Source organism: Bombina bombina, chromosome 9, assembly GCF_027579735.1.
Source record: "Bombina bombina isolate aBomBom1 chromosome 9, aBomBom1.pri, whole genome shotgun sequence".
In the NCBI taxonomy this organism is placed as follows: Eukaryota; Metazoa; Chordata; class Amphibia; order Anura; family Bombinatoridae; genus Bombina; species Bombina bombina.
Genome location: NC_069507.1, coordinates 430,137 through 446,402, shown reverse-complemented (window position 1 = coordinate 446,402; position 16,266 = coordinate 430,137). Strand labels below are relative to the sequence as shown.

Genomic DNA, 16,266 nt, shown 5'->3' with positions numbered 1-16,266 from the left:
CTCTAGCAGTAGGGCCTCTCCACGGGAGGGTAAAGTGAATGTGGTGTTAGATTTGTAGTTTTATATCTTCAATCAAGAGTTTGTTATTTTTAAATGGTACCGGTTTGTACTATTTACTCTCTGGCAGAAAAGTGATGAAGAATTCTGCTGAGAGGAAAACGATTTTAGCATGTTGTAACTAAAATCCAATGCTGTTCCCACACAGGACTGAGGAGTACCAGAAAACTTCAGTTGGGGGGAACAGTTTGCAGACTTAACTGCATTAAGGTATGTTTCAGTCATCTTTTTCTAGTCAAGACATGCTAATGCTAGAAGACTGACAGGAATCCCCATGTGGGAAGGGTAAGCCATGTTCTGAGACTCAGTATAGAATTAAGGCTTATTTAACAGGGCTCAATAGGCTGGTTGACACTGTTGCAGGGCAATCGATTATTTTATTTCACAAAATACTCATTGTAGACACTTTTAAACATTTTTAGTGTGTTTATTACGGGGTTTTTTTTCCACATGGCATAATTTTAGTCACCTAATTGGGATTTTGAAGGCCTCACAACTCCGGAGTGGGAGGGGCCTAATTTTGCGCCTCAGTTGCGCAGTTACTATTGACAGGCTGTTCATGCTGCTTCACATGGAGGGTCCAGAGACTGAGGACTTCAAAGAAGCTTGTTTTCCCCAGAACTAATCCCTAAGGGCAGGTAAGGCCACAGCAGGTTGCTGTGGCAAGGTGCTGTAGTTTGTTAACCGGTTGTGGGCTTTAGGCTGCTCCGGTTTGGGCATTAAAGGGTTAATCAGGCTGAAACTTGTTGTGCAATCATATCGAAGCATTGGGCACGTACTGTAAAAATTTCAAAAGATTTGGTACATTTTTCACTGTTTTGTAAAATTGTGTGTGCTTTTTATCTCTTAAAGGCGCAGTACCGTTTATTCAAATTGTGATTTTTATTTGATGAAAGTATTTTCCAAGCCTGTGTATAATACTAATCTGTTAAACATGTCTGACACTAAGGAAAAGCCTTGCTCTATGTGTTCAGAAGCCATGGTGGAACCCCCTCTCAAAATGTGTCCCAAGTGCACTAATGTGACTATACACTTTAAAAATCATATTGTGTCACTTAAAAATATAGCCCTAGATGATTCTCTGACAGAAGGTAATGAGGATAGTCCACCTTCCTCTCCCCATGTGTCATCACCAGTTACGCCCGCTCAAGCGATACCTAGTACCTCTAGTGCATTGGCACCTATTACATTGCAACAACTAGCGACAGTCATGGATAATTCCCTTGCGGCCTTTCTATCCAAACTGCCAGTTTTTCCTAAAAAGCGCGATAGCTCTGTTTTAAGAACAGATGAGGAGCAGTCGGAAGCTTTGGGAGGTTTATCTGATGTACCCTCACAACACTCTGAAGTGGGAGCGAGGGAGGTGATGTCTGAGGGAGAAATTTCTGACTCAGGAAAGGTTTCTCAGCGGGCAGAATCAGATTCACTAGCGTTTAAATTTTAGTTGGAACACCTCCGCGTATTGCTTAGGGAGGTTTTATCCACTCTGGATGATTGTGACCCTATGGTGGTCCCAGAGAAATTGTGTAAGATGGACAAATATCTAGAGGTCCCTGTATACACTGATGCATTTCCGATCCCTAAGAGGGTGGCGGATATTGTTGCTAGGGAGTGGGAGAGACCAGGTGTCCCTTTTGTCCCCCCCCCCCCTATCTTTAAGAAAATGTTCCCCATAACTGATCCCAGGCGGGGCGCGTGGCAGACGGTCCCTAAGGTAGAGGGGGCAGTTTCGACACTGGCCAAGCGCACAACCATTCCAATCGAAGACAGTTGTGCTTTTAAAGATCCTATGGATAAAAAGTTAGAAGGTTTACTAAAGAAAATATTTGTTCAACAAGGTTTCCTTCTCCAACCTATTGCCTGCATTATTCCTGTAACCACTGCAGCGGCTTTTTGGTTTGATGCGCTGGAGGAGTCGCTCCAGAGGGAGACCTCATATGACAAAGTCATGGATAGAATTAATGCTCTAAAACTGGCTAATTCTTTTATCACAGATGCCGCTTTGCAATTAGCTAAATTAGCGGCAAAAATTCTGGTTTCGCTATTATGGCGCGCAGAGCGCTTTGGCTCAAGTCATGGTCGGCCGACGTGACGTCCAAATCAAAATGGCTAAACATCCCCTTTAAGGGAAAGACCCTTTTCGGGCCCGAGTTGAGCCATGCTCTCCCGCAAGATAGGCCTTTCAAGGCTAAGAACAAGGCTAATTTTCGTTCCTTTCGCAACTTCAGGAGCGGTCCTGCTTCAACCTCTGCAGCTGCAAAGCAAGAGGGTAACGCTTCACAGCCCAAGGCAACCTGGAAGCCTTTGCAGGGCTGGAACAAGGGTAAACAGGCCAAGAAGCCTGCAGCTGCTACTAAGACAGCATGAAGGGGTAGCCCCCGATCCGGGACCGGATCTGGTAGGGGGCAGACTCTCTCTCTTCGCTCAGGCTTGGGCAAGAGATGTTCACAATCCCTGGACATTAGAGATTGTTACTCAGGGATATCTTCTAGAATTCAAGGACTCCCCTCCAAGGGGAAGGTTCCACATTTCTCGTCTGTCTACAGACCAGACAAAGAAAGAGGCATTCTTACGCTGTGTAGAAGATCTACTCAAGATGGGAGTGATATATCCAGTTCCAATTACAGAACAAGGACTGGGCTTTTACTCAAACTTGTTTGTGGTTCCCAAAAAGGAAGGAACTTTCAGGTGAATCCTGGATCTAAAAATTCTAAACAAATTCCTCAGAGTTCCATCATTCAAGATGGAGACCATTCGAACAATCTTACCTATGATCCAGGAAGGTCAATATATGACTACCGTGGATCTAAAGGATGCGTACCTACATATTCCTATCCACAAAGATCATCATCAGTTCCTAAGGTTCGCTTTTCTGGACAAGCATTACCAGTTCATGGCCCTTACTTTCGGTTTGGCCACTGCTCCCAGAATTTTCACAAAGGTGCTAGGGTCCCTTCTGGCGGTACTAAGACCGCGGGGCATTGCAGTAGCACCTTATCTGGATGACATCTTAATACAGGCGTCGTCTTTTCCCAGGGCCAAGGCTCACACGGAGATTGTACTGGCCTTTCTAAGGTCTCACGGTGGAAGGTGAACATCGAAAAAAGTTCTTTGTCCCCGCTCACAAGGGTTCCCTTCCTGGGAACACTAATAGACTCGGTAGAAATGAAAATATTTCTGACGGAGGTCAGAAAGTTAAAGCTTTTAACTACTTGCCGAGTTCTTCATTCCATTCCTTGACCTTCTGTAGCTCAGTGCATGGAGGTAATCTTAATAATGGTAGCGGCAATGGACGTAGTCCCTTTTGCTCGAATACATCTCAGACCACTGCAACTGTGCATGCTCAAACAGTGGAATGGAGATTATGCAGATTTGTCTCCTCAAATACAACTGGACCAGGAAACCAGAGATTCCCTTCTCTGGTGGTTGTCTCAGGATCACCTGTCTCAGGGAATATGCTTCGGCAGACCGGAGTGGATCATTGTAACGACCGACGCCAGTCTGTTAGGCTGGGGTGCGGTCTGGGACTCCCTGAAAGCTCAGGGCTTATGGTCACGGGAAGAGTCTCTTCTCCCGATAAACATTTTGGAACTGAGAGCGATATTCAACATGCTTCAGGCATGGGGGGGTAGTTATCAATGCGTCTACTTTTCCTGCCTTCACCGGCCCAATACGCCCGCCTAAGCTCGCCTCACATCGCCGCCGCGGACCTGCAAAAATTCGCCTAAGTTATCAAAAAAGCTGTCAAAAAGCCACGCACCAAGTACGGGGCGATGAGCAGCGGACTGTGAGAGTTATCACTCATCCGATCTCGCTGCTCTTCGGCTTTTTGACAGCTTTCTTGCTAGCCTGTCACTAAGCACCCACACTAAACTACACTTTTCTACCCCCTATACCGGCGTCCCCGGAGCCCCCTGCAACTAAATAAAGTTAGTAACCCCTAAACCGCCGCTCCTAGAACCCACCGCAACCTACATTATACCTAGTAACCCCTATCCTGCCCCCCCTATACCGTCGCCCTCTATAATAAAGTTATTAACCCCTATCCTGCTGATCCCGCACCTCGCCGCAACTAAATAAATAGTTTAACCCTAAACCGCCGCTCCCTGACCCCGCCGCAACTATAATATATGTATTAACCCCTAAACCGCCGCTCCCGGACACCGCCGCAACCTATATTAAATTTATTAACCCCTATCCTGCCCCCCCTACACCGTCGCCACCTATAATAATACATTTATAAGCTCTTTTACCTTACCAGCCCTTAAAAGGGCCTTTCGTGGGGCATGCCCCAAAGAATTCAGCTCTTTTGCCTGTAAAAGAAAAATACAACCCCCCCAACATTAAAACCCACCACCCACATACCCCTAATCTAACCCAAACCCCCTTAAAATAACCTAACACTAATCCCCTGAAGATCATGCTACCTTGAGTCGTTTTCACTCAGCCGAGCAGCGATGGAACCGAAGAGGAGATCCGGAGCGGCAGAAGTTATCCTCCAAGGGGCGCTGAAGAAATCTTCCATCCGATGAAGTGATCCTCCAGTCGGCGCTGAAGAAGTCTTCCATCCGGGCGATGTCATCTTCCAAGCGGTGCTGAAGAAGTCTTCTATCCGGGTGATGTCATCTTCCAAGCGGGGTCTTCAATCCTTCTTTCCCGACGGACTACCGACGAATAAAGGCTCCTTTAAGGGACGTCATCCAAGATGGCGTCCCTTCAATTCCGATTGGCTGATAGGATTCTATTAGTCAATCGGAATTAAGGTAGGAAAAATCTGATTGGCTGATTGAATCAGCCAATCAGATTGAAGTTCAATCCGATTGGCTGATCCAATCAGCCAATCAGATTGAGCTCGCATTCTATTGGCTGATCCGATCAGCCAATAGAATGCGAGCTCAATCTGATTGGCTGATTCAATCAGCCAATCAGATTTTTCCTACCTTAATTCCGATTGACTGATAGAATCCTATCAGCCAATCGGAATTGAAGGGACGCCATCTTGGATGACGTCCCTTAAAGGAGCCTTCATTCGTCGGTAGTCCGTCGGGAAAGAAGGATGTCGGCGGGATGAAGATTGAAGATTGAAGACCCCGCTTGGAAGATGACATCGCCCGGATAGAAGACTTCTTCAGCGCCGCTTGGAAGATGACATCGCCCGGTTGGAAGACTTCTTCAGCGCCGACTGGAGGATCACTTCATCAGATGGAAGATTTCTTCAGCGCCCCTTGGAGGATAACTTCTGCCGCTCCGGATCTCCTCTTCAGTTCCATCGGTGGCTCGGCTGAGTGAAGACGACTCAAGGTAGGATGATTTTCAGGGGATTAGTGTTAGGTTATTTTAAGGGGGGTTTGGGTTAGATTAGGGGTATGTGGGTGGTGGGTTTTAATGTTGGGGGGGGGTTGTATTTTTCTTTTACAGGCAAAAGAGCAGTTTTCTTTGGGGCATGCCCCACAAAAGGCCCTTTTAAGGGCTGGTAAGGTAAAAGAGCTTTGAACTTTTTTAATGTAGAATAGGGTAGGGAATTTTTTTATTTTGGGGGGCTTTGTTATTTTATTAGGGGGCTTAGATTAGGTGTAATTAGCTTAAAATTGTTGTAATATTTTTTTAATGTTTGTAACCTATTTTTTTTTTTGTAACTTAGCTTTTTTTATTTTTTGTACTTTAGTTTAGTTTATGCAATTGTATTTAATTGTAGTTATTTGTAGTTAATTTATTTTAATTAATTTAATGATAGTGTAGTGTTAGGTTTAATTGTAACTTAGGTTAGGATTTATTTTACAGGTAATTTTGTATTTCTTTTAGCTAGGTAGTTATTAAATAGTTAATAACTATTTAATAACTATTCTAACTAGCTAAAATAAATACAAAGTTACCTGTAAAATAAATATAATTCCTAAAATAGCTACAATGTAATTATTAATTACATTGTAGCTATCTTAGGGTTTATTTTACAGGTACGTATTTAGTTTTAAATAGGAATAATTTATTTAATGATAGTGTAGTGTTAGGTGTAATTGTAACTTAGGTTAGTTTTTATTTTACAGGTAAATTTCTCTTTATTTTAGCTAGGTAGCTATTAAATAGTTAATAACTATTTAATAGCTATTGTACCTATTTAAAATAAATTGAAAGTTACCTGTAAAATAAAAATAAATCCTAAGATAGCTACAATATAATTATTATTTATATTGTAGCTATATTAGGGTTTATTTTAAAGGTAAGTATTTAGTTTTAAATAGGATTAATTTAGTTAATAATAGAAATATTATTTAGATTTATTTTAATAATAATTAAGTTAGGGGGGGTGTTAGGGTTAGTGTTAGGCTTAGGTTTAGGGGTTAATAAAGTTATTACAGTGGCGGCGGTGTAGTGGGGGGCAGGATAGGGGTTAATAAATTTAATATAGGTTGCGGCGGTGTCCGGGAGTGGCGGTTTAGGGGTTAATACATTTATTATAGTTGCGGCGGGGTCAGGGAGCGGCAGTTTAGGGGTTAATATGTATAGAGTAGCTTGCGGTGGGCTCCGGGAGTGGCGGTTTAGGGGGTAATAACTTTATTTAGTTGCAGCGGTGTAGGGGGGGACAGCTTAGGGGTGTTTAGACTCGGGGTACATGTTAGGGTGTTAGGTGTAGACAGCTCCCATAGAAATCAATGGGATGTCTGGCAGCAGCGAACTTGTACTTTCGCTATGGTCAGACTCTCATTGATTCCTATGGGATCCGCCGCCTCCAGGGCGGCGTATTGAAAACCAGGTACGCTGGGCCGGAAAAGTGCCGAGCGTACCTGCTAGTTTTTTGATAACTAGCAAAAGTAGTCAGATTGTGCCGCACTTGTGTGCGGAACATCTGGAGTTACGTAAGAATCGATCTGTGTCGGACTGAGTCCGGCGGATCGAAGCTTACGTCACAAAATTCTACTTTTGCCAGTATCTAGGGCTTAATAACTAAGGCGAATCAGCCTCGCCACAAATACGCTGCGGAATTCCAGCGTATTTGAGGTTGACGGCTTGATAACTAGGCCCCATGGCCTCAACTAGCGGCGGCCAAATTCATCAGATTTCAGTCGGACAACATTACGACTGTAGCGTACATCAATCATCAGGGGGGAACAAAGAGTTCCCTAGCGATGAAGGAAGTAACCAAAATAATCAGGTGGGCGGAGGATCACTCCTGCCATCTATCAGCAATTCACATCCCAGGAGTAGACAACTGGGAGGCGGATTTTCACCCGGGGGAGTGGGAACTCCACCCAGAGGTTTTTGCTCAGCTGACCCAGCTATGGGGCATTCCAGAGTTGGATCTGATGGCGTCCCGTCAGAACACCAAACTTCCTCTCTACGGACCCAGGTCCAGGGACCCCAAGGCGGCATTGATAGATGCTCTAGTAGCGCCTTGGTCCTTCAATCTGGCTTATGTCTTTCCACCGTTTCCTCTTCTCCCTCGTCTGGTAGCCAGAATCAAACAGGAGAAGGCTTCAGTAATTCTGATAGCGCCTGCGTGGCCACGCAGGACTTGGTATGCAGACCTAGTGGACATGTCATCTGTTCCACCGTGGACACTGCCAACGAGGCAGGATCTTCTAATACAGGGTCCATTCAAGCATCCAAATCTAGTTTCTCTGCGGCTGACTGCTTGGAGATTGAACGCTTAATTCTATCTAAGCGTGGTTTCTCTGAATCAGTTATAGATACTCTTATCCAGGCTAGAAAGCCTGTCACCAGGAAAATTTACCATAAGATATGGCGGAAATATCTTTGTTGGTGTGAATCCAAGGGTTACTCGTGGAGTAAGATTAGGATTCCCAGGATATTGTCTTTTCTCCAAGAAGGATTGGAGAAAGGTTTGTCAGCTAGTTCCTTAAAGGGACAGATATCTGCTCTGTCTATCCTTTTACACAAGCGTCTGGCAGAGGTACCAGATGTTCAAGCGTTTGCTCAGTCTTTAGTCAGAATCAAGCCTGTCTATAAACCTGTGGCTCCGCCATGGAGTCTAAATTTAGTTCTTTCAGTTCTTCAAGGGGTTCCGTTTGAACCTTTACATTCCATAGATATTAAGTTATTATCTTGGAAGGTTTTGTTTTTGGTAGCTATATCTTCTACTCGAAGAGTTTCAGAATTGTCTGCTTTGCAGTGTAATTCACCCTATCTGGTGTTCCATGCAGATAAGGTGGTTTTGCGTACCAAACCTGGTTTTCTTCCTAAAGTTGTTTCTAATAAGAATATTAACCAGGAAATCATTGTTCCCTCTCTGTGTCCTAATCCATCTTCAAAGAAGGAACGACTGTTACACAATCTTGATGTGGTTCGTGCTTTAAAATTCTATTTGCAAGCAACTAAAGATTTCAGACAAACATCATCCTTGTTTGTTGTCTATTCTGGTAAGAGGAGAGGTCAGAAAGCGACTGCTACCTCTTTTTCCTTCTGGCTGAAAAGCATCATCCGATTGGCTTATGAGACTGCTGGACAGCAGCCTCCTGAATGAATTACCGCTCATTCTACCAGAGCAGTGGCTTCCACATGGGCTTTCAAGAATGAGGCTTCTGTTGAACAGATTTGTAAGGCAGTGACTTGGTCTTCACTGCATACTTTTGCCAAATTTTACAAATTCGATACTTTTGCTTCTTCGGAGGCTATTTTTGGGAGAAAGGTTCTGCAAGCAGTGGTGCCTTCCGTTTAGGTTACCTGTCTTGTTCCCTCCCTTCATCCTTGTCCTAAAGCTTTGGTATTGATATCCCACAAGTAAGGATGAATCCGTGGACTGGATACACCTTGCAAGAGAAAACAGAATTTATGCTTACCTGATAAATTACTTTCTCTTGCGGTGTATCCAGTCCACGGCCCGCCCTGGCAATTAAGTCAGGTTAAAATTTTTTGTTTAAACTACAGTCACCACTGCACCCTATGGTTTCTCCTTTTCTCCTAACCTTCGGTCGAATGACTGGGGGGTGGAGCTAGGGGGGGGGGCTATATGGACAGCTCTGCTGTGTGCTCTCTTTGCCACTTCCTGTAGGGAATGAGAATATCCCACAAGTAAGGATGAATCCGTGGACTGGATACACCGCAAGAGAAAGTAATTTATCAGGTAAGCATAAATTCTGTTGTTTTTTTGTCTTGACTGATGAGCCCTGCTCCTGTCCAGGAATCCAATACAGGCATGTAGCAGTAAGGGTGGTGGGGCTCCTTTCAGAAATTGTGTCTTGCTGATATCAAATACATTGTAGATGCAGTTAAAGTTAATGTAAAGTTAACTGCTAGGCATATATTAGATATACATAAACTTTGTTGCTAAGTTTGTTTCGTTTTTTATCACAAATATAGTTTATTGTATAAATGGGTTTGAAATTTTCTACCTTTTTATTCGCCAACTCCTCCCCTACATTACTTCCAGCTTTTCCAGTGTGTGAAGTTTAGAGCGGACATGCCCGCTCTATACGTATCTCCTGAAGCACGCTCCATATAAACTCAGTTTGTGCTCTCTGGTCCTTGATACATAGTATACAATGAGTGACTAAACTCATTGTGTACTATTAGATCAGAGAGTTGGATCGTTGCGATCGTAGAAGCATTGAAATATTAATACAGTTCTATTTCTTTGTAAGTATCCTGTAAATATGTTATGAATATTTATAACACCCAGTAATAAACTATCGGATTGGAATCATGAACGTGCATATCCACTAAACAGAAGATTTTTTTTCTTTGCCGCATGCGCAGATTATAGCTTGGGTGTGTTAGAAAAAGGTGCCGGACGCCTCAGGGGGGCAATGTTGATTAGAGGATTGTTGAATTGTCATCCGTGATAAAAAAAATTAGAATAACTCGGGTGGACTAACAGCGGTAATATTTATTTGTTTAAAACATTTTGTTTTGCAAATATAAGCCTTTATTAGTATTTTGGCAGCCGTGGGGTTAACTGCATCTGCTATGTATTTGAGCCGTTTCTCAGAGAGCAGGAGGTTGTGTGGGAGGTTCCATAATGATTACCTACCCAAAGTTTCAGACGTCCCTAGGGGGAAATATCCCTCCTGTTCACTCTCTATACATATCTCTGCAGAGGCTTAGATACAAGGTAATCACAGAGGTAAAAAGTATATTGATATAACTGAGATAAGGAGCAGTCTGCAGAGTTTTAGATACAAGGTAATCACAGAGGTAAAAAGTATATTAATATAACAGAGATAAAGAGCAGCCTGCAGAGGCTTAGATACAGGGTAATCACTGAGGTAAAAAGTATATTAATACTGTATAACTGGGATAAGGGGGCAGTCTGCGGAGGCTTAGATACAAGGTAATCACAAAGGTAAAAAGTATATTAATATAACTGAGATAAGGAGCAGTCTGCAGAGGCTTAGATACAAGGTAATCACAGAGGTAAAAAGTATATTAATATAACTGAGATAAGGGGCAGTCTGCAGAGGTTTAGATACAAGGTAATCACAGAGGTAAAAAGTATATTAATATAACTGAGATATGGGGACAGTCTGCAGAGACTTAGTTACAAGGTAATCAGAGAGGTAAAAAGTGTATTAATATAACTGAGATAAGGGGTAGTCTGCAGAGGCTTAGATACAGGGTACTCACAGAGGTAAAAAGTATATTAATATAACTGAGATGAGGAGCAGTCTGCAGAGGCTTAGATACAGGGTAATCACTGAGGTAAAAAGTATATTAATACTGTATAACTGGGATAAGGGGGCAGTCTGCGGAGGCTTAGATACAAGGTAATCACAAAGGTAAAAAGTATATTAATATAACTGAGATAAGGAGCAGTCTGCAGAGGCTTAGATACAAGGTAATCACAGAGGTAAAAAGTATATTAATATAACTGAGATAAGGGGCAGTCTGCAGAGGCTTAGATACAAGGTAATCACAGAGGTAAAAAGTATATTAATATAACTGAGATATGGGGACAGTCTGCAGAGACTTAGTTACAAGGTAATCAGAGAGGTAAAAAGTGTATTAATATAACTGAGATAAGGGGTAGTCTGCAGAGGCTTAGATACAGGGTACTCACAGAGGTAAAAAGTATATTAATATAACTGAGATAAGGAGCAGTCTGCAGAGGCATACATACAGGGTAATCACAGAGGTAAAACATATATTAATATAACTGAGATAAGTGGGCAGTCTGCAGAGGCTTAGAATCAAGGTAATCACAGAGGTAAAAAGTATATTAACCCCTTAATGACCGGACCATTTTTCAGTTTTCTTACCCTTAATGACAATGGCTATTTTTACATTTCTGCAGTGTTTGTGTTTAGCTGTAATTTTCCTCTTACTCATTTACTGTACCCACACATATTATATACCGTTTTTCTCGCCATTAAATGGACTTTCTAAAGATACCATTTTTTTCATCACATCTTATAATTTAATATAAAAAATATATAAAATATGAGGATAAAATGGAAAAAAACACACTTTTTCTAACTTTGACCTCCAAAATCTGTTACACATCTACAACCACCAAAAAACACCCATGCTAAATAGTTTCTAAATTTTGTCCTGAGTTTAGAAATACCCAATGGTTACATGTTGTTTGCTTTTTTTGCAAGTTATAGGGCAATAAGTACAAGTAGAACTTTGCTATTTCCAAACCACTTTTTTTCAAAATTAGCGCTAGTTACATTGGAACACTGATATCTGTCCGGAATCCCTGAATATCCCTTGACATGTATATATTTTTTTTTAGAAGACAACCCAAAGTATTGATTTATGCCCATTTTGGTATATTTCATGCCACCATTTCACTGCCAAATGCGAGCAAATAAAAAAAATTGTTCACTTTTTCACAAATGTTGTCACAAACTTTAGGTTTCTCACTGAAATTATTTACAAACAGTTTGTGCAATTATGGCACAAATGGTTGTAAATGCTTCTCTGGGATCCCCTTTGTTCAGAAATAGCAGACATATATGGCTTTGGCGTTGCTTTTTGGTAATTAGAAGGCCGCTAAATGCAGCTGCGCACCACACGTGTATTATGCCCAGCAGTGAAGGGGTTAATTAGGGAGCTTGTAGGGAGCTTGTAGTGTTAATTTTAGCTTTAGTGTAGTGTAGTAGACAACCCAAAGTATTGATCTAGGCCCATTTTGGTATATTTCATGCCACCATTTCACCGCCAAATGCGAGCAAATAAAAAAAAAAGTGACATTTTTCACAATTTTAGGTTTCTCACTTAAATTATTTACAAACAGCTTGTGCAATTATGGCACAAATGGTTGTAAATGCTTCTCTGGGATCTCCTTTGTTCATAAATAGCAGACATATATGGCTTTGGCGTTGCTTTTTGGCAATTAGGAGGCCGCTAAATGCTGCTGCGCACCACACTTGTATTAAGCCCAGCAGTGAAGGGGTTAATTAGGTAGCTTGTAGAGAGCTTGCAGGGTTAATTTTAGCTTTAGTGTAGAGATTAGCCTCCCACCTGACACATCCCACCCCCTGATCCCTCCCAGACAGCTCTCTTCCCTCCCCCACCCCACAATTGTCCCCGCCATCTTAAGTACTGGCAGAAAGTCTGCCAGTACTAAAATAAAAGGTGTTTTTTTTTTTTTTTTTAATTATTCAGCTGTGATGGACCCCTGCCTTAACCCCCAACCTCCCTGATCCCCCCCAAACATCTCTCTAACCCTCCCCACCTACCTAATTGCCACCATCTTGGGTACTGGCAGCTGTCTGCCAGTACCCAGTTTTCCCCAAAAAGTAAAGTGTTTTTGCATGTTTTATTTTTATTTTTTCTGTAGTGTAGCTGCCCCAACACCCCACCCCCCCCCCCACCCCCCCCCCCCCCCCACCAGATCCAGATCCTGATCCTTTGATCCTTTATCTAAAAAATTCTGCCCCCCTCCCTCTTACCAAAATTCATTGGTGGCAGTGCCAGTGATTGCTGCGCGTGCACGCAGCCCCCCCGCACGCTCCCGGCATCCGGCGTGCACAATGCACTTAAAGGAACCGGATGCCGGGTAGCGATGGGCCGCCCACCCTCCTCCCTGTAAGATCCCACCCACCAACGAACGGCCGCATCGCTACCGGTGCAGAGAGGGCCACAGAGTGGCTCTCTCTGCATCGGATGCTTTCTAAAGGGTATTGCAGGATGCCTCAATATCGAGGCATCACTGCAATACCCTGAGAGCTGCTGGAAGCAATTGCGATCGCTTCCAGCACTCTCTAAGACAACTGACGTACCAGGTACGTCCATTGTCACTAACTGCAAGTTTTTGCAGGACGTACCTGGTACGTCAGTTGTCATTAAGGGGTTAATATAACTGTGTTGGTTATGAAAAACTAGGGAATGGGTAATAAAGGGATTATCTATCTTTGGACACACACAAAATTCTGGTGTAGACTGTTCCTTTAAGGACTCCATCTGTTGATGGCTTTATCTCTTAAAGTGAATGTTTAACAAAGGTTTATCTTTACGTTGCTCCATGTCACGAGGAGAACTAACTTACTCAGCTGAAGAAATTGCTGTGTTTTTTATTTTAGGAACAACCAGAATTTGATGATGTTGCCATTTACTTCAGCAAGGACGAGTGGGGCAGTTTAAATGATGAGGAGAAAGGGCTTTACAAGGAGGTGATGATGGAGAATTACCTGAGCCTTTGCTTTCTGGGTAAGTTAGAACAGTTTCCTTAAAACGTGTCTTGCTAATGAACAGGTTTATCGCGGCTCTGTGCGCGCATTGGCAGTGACGCGCATTTTACAAGCACGTTCACTCAAGCACAATTGAATTTAACACGTGTCCGGATAGCGCGACTTCAGAGCTCTTGTAAACTGTCACACTCAAATAAAAAGTTGCACAAAATACATTAAAAATACATTTAAAAGTACAGTTAAACTTGTAATAATACTAATAAAACTTGCAGTAAAAATGTATGTGTATATATAATGTGTGTGTATGTATCACTGTTCACACAGCTTATAAGCTTAGCTAGGGTTAAAGCAGTGATTCATAACTATCCCAGAACAGACTTTCTCCCAGCTGATTAGTGGCAAAAACCACGAAACAGTCTGTCCTGGGATAGTTATAAATCACTGCTTTAACCCTAGCTAAGCTTATAAGCTGTGTGAACAGCGATGCTTTGGCGTAAAGGGAATCTGCTGAAAAGCATACATGAAGTAAAAAGGTGTGTCATTGTGTACTTAATTTGCATAGCTTACCCAGAATTCCTTGCTGCATTGGAAACAGTGTATTGCAGAGGTTTTCTGTGGGAAAACAAGCCTTTGGGCCTTTTGTGCATAGTGGAGGATTTTAAACTCGCCTTTTACCTCCCCCTAATTTAAAATGTTGTTATATATATATATATATATATATATATATATATATATATTTATATTTATATATGTGTGTGTGATTGTTGCAATTACAAATGTTTAGGCATTCTCATGTTTATTTCTTGTGTTTGTATTGGTATGACACAAAGAAGTGGAGAAAAAAAACCCAAATCTGACACATTCCACGCAAAACTCCAAAAATGGGCTGAATAAAATTATTGGCACCCTCAATTTAATATTTGGTAGCACACCCCTTGGATAAAATAACTGTGCCTGAAGGTCAGCTTGAATTTGTCTGGAAGTTGATCGAGGATCTTTATCAACCGTTCAACAATCCTTTGTTGCAATCTTTGATCATTTTTTTTCTTTTGTCCACGTCCAGGGAGATTAGCTACAGTGCCATGGGCTGTAAACTTATTGACAATGTTGTGGACACAGGAATGTTAAGATCTCTGCAGATGGACTTGTAACCTTGAGATTGTCCATGCTTTTCCACAATTTTTGTTCTCAAATCCTCAGACAATTCTTTGCTGCTCTTTCTCTTCCCCATGCTCAGTGTGGCACACAGAGACACAACAGAAAGGTTGAGTCAATTTTTCACCATTTTAACTGGTTGCCGGTGTGATTTCTATATTATCAGCACCTGTTAATTCATACAGGTGAGTTTAATTACAAATTACAGGAGCATTACAAACTTGGAATGCAATTATTTCTTACAATTTTGAGAAGGTGCCAATAGTTTTGTTCAATCCATTTCTTTCTTAAGACACCTTAAGTCCACGGAATCATCAATTACTGTTGGAAATATCCCTCCTGGCCAGCAGGAGGAGGCAAAAGAGCACCAAAGCAAAGCTGTTAAGTATCACTTCCCTTCCCACAACTTCCAGTCATTCTCTTTGCCTTTAATGCATGGAGGAGGTGAAGTTTAGTTGTCTGATGAAAATTGGATTTATTCACTTCAATCAAGATTTTATTATTTTGAATGCCAGAGTAGGTTTACTCTGAACTTCCTTCTCAAGATTGGGTCTAGCCGTACTCCACGTCAGCCTCTCCGGCAGAGCAGTGGTGGCTTTAAAGCAGCTAGGAACTTGTGAGGTGGGCCTTGCTGCGTTTTCCTAACATTCTTGCTGCCCAGGTACAGAAAGCCAGAGTAGGTTTACTCTGATCTCTCTTTTTTTGCCGGCCTCTGTGAGGAGTGGCTTCCTCTCATGCAGTGTTAGCTGTCCTCCTGCCGCACGGCTAGATGCAGTTACATGAGGCTCTATTTTTGTTCATACACATGTTTCAGCATTTAGATTTGGTGTTTTGATTAAAATAAATATTTTTTTTTAAAGGCAGAGTGTGTGAGATATTTGCTCCTGCTACAGAGTTTTGATGTATAGTAGTTTTATTGCCCTTGTTGCAGACTCGTCATGCCTAAATGAGTTTCAAACAGATTTGGACAGTAATTTATTCAGGGTTTAGTCAGACAATCAATCTGCTGTAATAATCCTGAATTCATATACTTTAATTTCATTTTGGATGCAGCGCGCCTTTTTTATTTCAACTATGCTATTTTGCTGCTCCTTAGCTCCGCCTCCTCTTTGGAGGACCGGAGCGGCGCCATTGCTTTCAGAGTGTTCTGCAGGTCCTTTGGCTCCTCCATCTTCTTGGAGGCGCCATTCTGTGATGTTGCTCTGACACTCGTGTGACCCGGACTCCTTCCCTGACTGAGAAGGAGTGTTGGGCTATTATACAGTATTGTACTGTTTGTAACTGTATGTGTATAGCCATATCGTCTGCAGTAGAGACTCACTAGAATATTATTCTCATTCTTAGGCGTTATTTAATAAAAATGATTTATTATTATTTATTTATTTTAATCCCATTTGTGTCTTTTTATGTTTGGAGGGGATTGGGCTACTGTAATGTTTCCTACGGTTGACGGGAATCTAGGTTG

At 42.1% G+C, this 16,266-nt stretch overlaps 2 protein-coding genes across 2 annotated transcripts in view; one reads left to right on the top strand and one right to left on the bottom strand.

The window, feature by feature from the left end:
- The window catches only part of LOC128639721 (oocyte zinc finger protein XlCOF7.1), a gene marked incomplete in the record, with an annotated part of 926,940 nt that overhangs the window by 560,765 nt on the left and 349,909 nt on the right, over positions 1-16,266 (bottom strand).
- Positions 1-16,266, top strand: part of LOC128639718 (gastrula zinc finger protein XlCGF26.1) — a 99,461-nt gene that overhangs the window by 29,402 nt on the left and 53,793 nt on the right. Inside the window, exon 3 of the mRNA XM_053691832.1 lies at positions 13,539-13,665. Within this exon, the coding sequence (XP_053547807.1) occupies positions 13,539-13,665 (127 nt within the window). The remainder of the gene's footprint in view (positions 1-13,538; positions 13,666-16,266) is intronic.